This window comes from Haliotis rufescens, unplaced genomic scaffold, assembly GCF_023055435.1.
Source record: "Haliotis rufescens isolate VD_foot unplaced genomic scaffold, xgHalRufe1.0.p SCAF_1, whole genome shotgun sequence".
Taxonomy (NCBI): Eukaryota; Metazoa; Mollusca; class Gastropoda; order Lepetellida; family Haliotidae; genus Haliotis; species Haliotis rufescens.
In genome coordinates, this window is record NW_025963779.1 from 33,169,699 (window position 1) to 33,177,266 (window position 7,568).

At 36.8% G+C, this 7,568-nt stretch overlaps 1 protein-coding gene across 1 annotated transcript in view; it reads right to left on the reverse strand.

Annotated features, from left to right (window-relative positions):
* Nucleotides 1-7,342, reverse strand: part of LOC124139428 (NPC intracellular cholesterol transporter 1-like) — a 42,144-nt gene extending 34,802 nt beyond the window's left edge. Inside the window, exon 1 of the mRNA XM_046506472.2 lies at nucleotides 7,154-7,342. Coding sequence (XP_046362428.2) covers nucleotides 7,154-7,216 — 63 coding nt within the window. The 5' untranslated portion in view covers nucleotides 7,217-7,342. The remainder of the gene's footprint in view (nucleotides 1-7,153) is intronic.
* Nucleotides 7,343-7,568: the final 226 nt, after the last annotated feature.

Consider the following 7,568-nt stretch of genomic DNA (forward strand, 5'->3'; position numbering starts at 1 on the left):
TCATTATGATTACGTTCACATCATAAATCCATTGTAACTGTCAAATGCCTTGTATCAAACAATCTGAAATTTTCTGCTGGCAGAGCTGTTTTCAGCCCTCATAGGCAACTTGTTTATCAAGGATATTATATCTCCATTCTATTTTAATACTAGAGGCGCGGTATTACTGGTATACCACGACATAAAATACTAATGAATATCACAATATGTTTGGAAAATACAGGTATATTACGTTTTTCCAAATCCCTCATATCTTCATCTTGCTGGAAAATGTTTACCTAAGTGACAAATTGAAATGGAATTATGAAATTAAGATGTTAAAGTACTCATGGAAATGAAAAAAACCTGTTTTGCTGGATTTAATAATCGACACAAAGCATTACGTAGATGTAAATACGAAATAACAAAACAACTGGAAAAGTACTAGTCTGGATTTGCTAGTTTTATCTCAGTGCTCAATACAAAATGTACTTTACAGTAGGTAATTTGTAGGCACTTTCAACATTCAAAAATAAAACTAAGTCCAAATTGACATGGCAGAAACAGGCTATAGGCAAATTAGCCTGGAAAAAAGTTATCAAAACAACAATAAAAATAAAAGCTATGTTTATGTACATAATAATAATGACATGTAAGTTGTTGTTTGAGAAGGGAATATGTTACATTTACGTTCTGATATTTTGATGATGATTCACTATCCCACAATGCCACTGACAAATCACTAACCACTGACAAATCCCATGAACGTGGGTTTCAAGCACCTGTTTTCACCTGTCGTCAAGGTGTCATAGGTCATGGACATTCACCTTGATCTACTAACACCTGGTTATGCTCAGTTTCATAATAGTCTGTTTTGTTCATATTTTTACACACTTTTACGTGTAAAAAGACATAAAAACCTTTGATACGCTGTATTTGTGCCAAGGCCCAATTAGTACTAATTGAGTTGTTTGAATATTTATATATTTTGTATATTAACTGCATTTATTTATAATCTGAGATCGAAAAAACAGTTATGTTTTATTTCCGTGAGTACTTAAGCAACTGTTTCCCATGATCAAAAATGTGAAACTATATGTGACCATTTTCCTGTATATCATGTGTCTATAATGCATACATTGATACCATAGCAACATCCAACAAACACAAATTTTCAAAAACGTGCGGGGAAAGGTTTTTTATTTAGGTTCATCACAAATTACAGATGAAAGAACACATGCAACATGTCCATTTTCTCCAACAGTTTGGTCTTGGATCCATTTTGAATGACAAGACACTAAATATAGCCATCCAATTCAATCACTCTTATCATGCTTATTAACGTGTGATCTGTGGTAAGTTAGCAAATGGTTAGAGATAGGAGGTGCTGACATCATCACATTCCGGATCAAAGCTAGGATAATAAAAGGGTCCAGAGTTTTTATCATAATACGATGGATCCATTCCCCATCTTCTGTCATAGTTCTGAGTGAACGGTTTAATAGTACACTGAACTACCATGATACGTATTGTACTGGGACCACCGACCTCGCTATCAAGATACATGTACGCATATTGTGACCTCACTATCATTATGATCATATGTGTCGTATTGTGACCTCATTATTGTAATAAATGTACTACTGTGACCTAGGTATTTTGACCTAACTATTATCATGAATATGATATGTATCTTACTGTGACTTCACTATGAAACATATCATATCGTGACCTCACCCACTGTGAAATAAATATTATGACCTCACCAAAATTACATACATACAGTCAAATCCCATTAATCCGACATGGTTGCTTCCATATGATTATGTCAGATTAACAAGTATGCCAGAAATTCAAAACTAATATTTGTGATGGAAAATTGGACAACTACAAGATAGATCATGATAGATAATGCTACACACACGTAATAAAATGAAAAAGAAAATAATTCATATAATTGTGTTATATTGTTAACGGAATATGTTTTCCAGTAATACAGCCTGTAGACATGGTAGAGCTGAACACAGGGTATACAGAACTTCTGCAATAGGCTGTATGACTGATTCAAAATACAAAAAGTGTAGTCCAGAATGGAAGTCGCCAGTTTGAAACTATTTCTGCAAAGCTCAAGAAAGATGCTTCCTTAGTGACTACTGTCGTCTTCCTGTGAATCATTTCATTGGTCGGTCAAAGTTCGCATAAGGTTGTTCTGACGTGAATTGTAATGGGATGTGATTTTAATGAGATTGAGGTAATCTAAACCTGTGATTAACATGATTAATCCTGTTTTGTTTATATAAAGCATTACTTGTTTATTGTGAAGCGAGTTTATCTCTGTAGTCGTTGTAATATGCAGCTACTAGCCCAACTCATCTTGCATCAAAATAAGGGGCTGTGTATTCGCAGGCAGATGACCAAGGAGAATGCTTATCACTGTCAGATTATCAAGATTGATTAATGAGTAATTTTGGTAATAGGTGTGTCGGAGTCAGACTGCGAGACTTGGGATTAACGGGTCTAAATAGCACTAAGTGAGTGAGTATGGTTTTACATCGCCTTCAGCAATATTCCAGCAATATCACGGTGGGGGAACACCAGAAATGGGCTTCACATATTGTACTGAATTAATAAGTTCCCATAATTAGTGTCGGATAAAGACGATTGTTGGTTTAAAGAGACTTGACCGTATATATTGTAAGCTAGGAAATTTTTGCAAGCAGAAATAAACTACAAAAACTGTGAGTGACACACATTCGTGATAATTTTATGACACTTTATTTTGCAGACCAACGAACAAAAAACATAAGGAGGCATATTTCTTTTATTCACTTTCAGTGTCAAAACAGCCAGTGATTGAATAAATAAATAATCCCTTACATTCTGTTTCCTTAATTATGCTTTGTGTGCACTCAGTGTCAATAGCCTCATCTGGAAAATCCACTAATGGCCACATCCCTCAAGTTGCTTAACATAACACTGAGTAAATGACGGGTATTGGTCCTGACTATCGTATTGCAATTTATTGCAATGATTCTTGTATTGTGATACATACCACAATACATTGCATGGATTCTTTCATCTGTAATTGGGGCGGTCGGGTAGCCTAGTGGTGAAAGCGTTCGCTCATCACACGGAAGACCCAGTTTCGATTTCCGACATGGGTACAATGTGTGAAGCCAATTTTCTGGTGTCCCCCCGCCGTGATATTGCTGGAATATTGCTAAAATGGACGTATAACCAAACTCACTTTCTCATCAGCAATCAAAACCTGAATAAAAAAATAACAAACAAAAAATCGGACTTCACCTGCATGTTTTTGACAACTTTGTAGTTGTCTGTCATTCTGCTTGATGTTGCTCTAGTCCTGACGGTCATATTATTTACAAGAAGTTAGTCGCAAACAGTTTGCTTTTCTGATCACAGGCATCGGTTGCTAATTTCTGAATATCATGATTTCAATTTCATGTGTCACCTATGTATCAAGATGAAAATATGCATGATTTTGAAAAACACAATATATCGGTGTTTTCGAAACACATTGTGATCATGGTGATACGTAAGTAATTCAAATCATAACACATCATAAATACTTACCATGCTTACCAATGTCAAAAATCAGATCTTTTAAGTACTACACCAATGACCACCATATATAAATTTGGGATTTGACACTGACAGCCTAGATAAAATTTTGTTGTTAAAATTTATAACATGTATGTTGGTGCTGCAAATACAGTAGACTACGTTTATAACCAACTGACCAACTGACCAATGTAACAAACTTATTTTTAGTCCCGGATATTTGTTGTATATATGCAGTATATATGCTTATAACGAACTACGGTTATAGCGAACTAAAATTATTAGTCCCTTTGAGTTTGTTATAACCGTAGTTTACTGTAATGGCAATGGTTTGTCAGAGCCCTAAGTGATGCAGGTCTCATATGTTTACCACATTGGTGAAAAACACGAGTATGGGTATGGAGTTGACTAACCTATAAACATAATCGGGGCGAACTGGGATTCGAACCCATTATCATAGGTTTCTGGTGCACCAAGGGATGCAGCCAACAGTAAATTGCAGAGTGTTAGATGACTGAGCCATATTGTTTTGCATTTTCCACATGATCGTCCAGTTTGCTAAGCCATATAATATATACCAAACTTGTGCAAAAGTACATTTATTACTAGCTTCATTCATGATCATAAACATGATAAACATTGTCACATGTATTTTTGTTTACAAGTAAGAGTGATTTCCAATGGTGGCCCTCAGGCACCCGGAGCTTACTTCATCTCTGCCATTGCTGTTTTATAACTGTGACAATGACCATGATGACATACTAAAACTATTCTATTTCCCAATTTCAACCAATTTCATGGGTACATACAACTGTGAGATCACTCAACATGAAATGTGGCACTATTGAAATAGCAATAAAGAAAACACAATCAATTTCAAACACAATAAATACACTTAATAAACCTCCACAATGAAATATCAATTAACTAATAGTCCCAGGTATCCCAGGTAGCTCACAAAACTGGCAATACAAGTGTGAACATCAAGAACATGATAAACCTGTTGCAACAATCAGCTGGAGTATTATTTCTCTCTAGTAGTGTAGCTTATTAAAGTTTTCTGCACAGACTGTGTAGACCATGCAAACTGCAGTCAAAATTAACATTCAAATATTTCACTTTCAGTCTGTAACTTTACCATCTATTCCGAAGCCCAGTATACTTTCCCCAAGCAGTGTAAATCTGATACTTGTCCAAATACTGATAATAAGACCAAAATATACTGAAATTATTGACAAAAATAAGATTCAGGGATGGGGGGATGCCATTAGTCAAATAACCAACTAGTCTGAAGTTTATTTCAGACTAATGGTTATGTAAAATAACTAAGTATGGAAATAAACAAAATGATAAAACAACTAGTCCCCTTAGATTGTTACTTGTATTGAACTGACAGCCTAGTGTCATTGTCAATCCCTGTACACAGTTTGGACTCTTGGCAGTATGGCACAGACTGCACTGTTTAAATTTAAGTGTAAAGTAATTATGTTCTCCAAATGGTTGTGGAACTTGTCACACGCGATGCAGCGAATAGTGATGACATTTTAGCCACTGGCTGCACTCATAACAAAGTTTGCACATAATGTTCATAATGATCAGAAAGTTAAACTACATGCACAGATTTATGTTGCTTTACTGAAACCGTCCTGTAATAAGGTGTAATGGGATTAAAGTCTAACATTACTGCATTTCTATCATGACATGCATGCATGTATGTGCGAGGCTGCTTGTACTAGTTTTGACTTATGCCGGATTTATAGTGCTATCGACTAGCCCACTGTGATACCATGCCACAGTTTAACATGGATATTCCACTTGGACACAGTATACTGACTCTAAACCGATCAGGACCCTGTTCTGTTTTAGTGCTAAGACCATCGTAACTCCCACACCTTAACATAGATTTATGACAATCGCAGCGCTTGTCTTATCCCCTAACGTCATCTGCCAGTCAGGTGAACAACAAATACCACAATTTAATGTCTTTTAGTATGACAGGGCCGGGTATCAAACCATTGACTTAACAATACACGGGCTTCACAATGCTTCAGGTTCCTGGTCCCAGAATAATCTCACAGTAACTGATTATCCCAATTACGATGTAAATCATGAACATACAATGATACAGATAAGCATGATAAGGAAATAGGGTGAATTTCATAATGTTCACGGAAATGGTTACAGTTACACAAGCATCTTACAAGACAGCAAATAATACAGTTTGCTGAAATGGGATATTCTCAGGAAGATGACAGCTAAACACAACACTTTCGCACAACATCTGAGTGCAGTGTTCTCGGAGTTTGAATGTTGAAGTGCCCAGTTGTGTTGTTTCATAAAGCACCAAGCAGTCATTTCTGTCCCTTCACCACACCACATACACTGTCATCGATGACCAGTTAATGACAGTCTTTTTTTTATTTTGTACATGTTGAATATACAACCATGACAACCAACTATATTGGTGTTACTAGATTAATATCCAAACTATTGAAATCATTTTGATCAAGCTTATTTGACAAGTAAATAACTGTAACCTAAATTTGTGGACCTACGATTTAGCAGGGATACACCCAACTCGCCTAAAATCCGACTCGCCTAAAAAGATTTTGACCCGACTAGCCTAAAAAAATTTGAGCGAACTACGGACAGTTTTTGTATTTTAGAATAAGTATGTAACTATCAGAAATACATAGTAATGCATTTTATACACATAATGTACCTAAATGTTAGTGTTGTAGTCTCGGTCCCATTCTTGTCTCGATTATTGGACACCTTCTCATCATGCAGGAAATTTTTTGAAATTTGCTACTTTATCATTTTAATTGTGAGTGAGTGTGAGTGAGTTTGGTTTAACGCCGCTTTTAACAGTATTCCAGTCATATCACGGCATGTCAGCTTAATGTGGGAGGAAAGCCCGAAGTGATGCAGGTCTCAGACGTTTACCACTTCGGTGAAACCCACGAGCACGGGTGTGGTGCTGACAAACCTAGAAACATAATCGGGGCGAACCGGGATTCGAACCCACAATCATAGGTTTCTGGCGTGCCCAAGGGACGCAACTCTGCACAGCGAATCGCGGCGCCTTAGACGACTGGGCCACCCGTGCCCCCCATTTTAATTGTGACTTCATTATAAAGTCGTTATCATTGGTCACTAATACCAAATTTTAAACTTTAAATGCTTCTGCATTTTGTCATTTCAGGGAGGGCCATGACAAATATATACAAGTACATACATGGGGGGGGGGGGGGGGGGGGGGGGGCATCATCAAATATGAGATGAATTAGAGGGGGGCCATTATTTTCAGAACACTAGAGCACAGAAACCTCTGACACACGCCCCTGTGATCAATGAATGATCTCTTAGTCTTATAATCTAAATGTCACATGTTTACTGATGGAAACACCGAATACGATTTTGATATATCGACAACGCAACACTTTATAAAACATAAATGTTTCTGCTATGAACTAAATGCAAATATTTGGCAATGGTGCTCTTATATATACATCGTGATGAATCACATTGACAACATGAAATTGGCACATAAACGCGAATAAATCTGAATGATTCGGCCTGTTATACTTACATTTATCGAAAATGTTGACAAAATGGTTACGATTATGACGATCTTGGTTAGTGGCGAATACATTGTGGTAATCACGGTAATATGAACTCGAGTTTCCTTTGAACAAGTCCCAAACTAGTCGGCCTAGGCCAACCTGTGCACTGACATAATAAACCGGAAGCAGATGATCGGACGATCACATGAGGGTAGATACAAAAGTCGAGCAGGACTATTATACGGAATGCCAGTAAACACGCAGAGTGCAGGCAGGCGGACTGTGTTACTCGTTGCCAATGGCGTGATCGATGACGCGTTCGATTATTAAAGATTTGGAACGCGTTTAAAATGAAAACTGATTACGATATTGGTTTGTGGATCCGGTTTGCTATTTTTGTGATATTTTGAGATTACCTCAGTAATATCCGAATACCTTTCA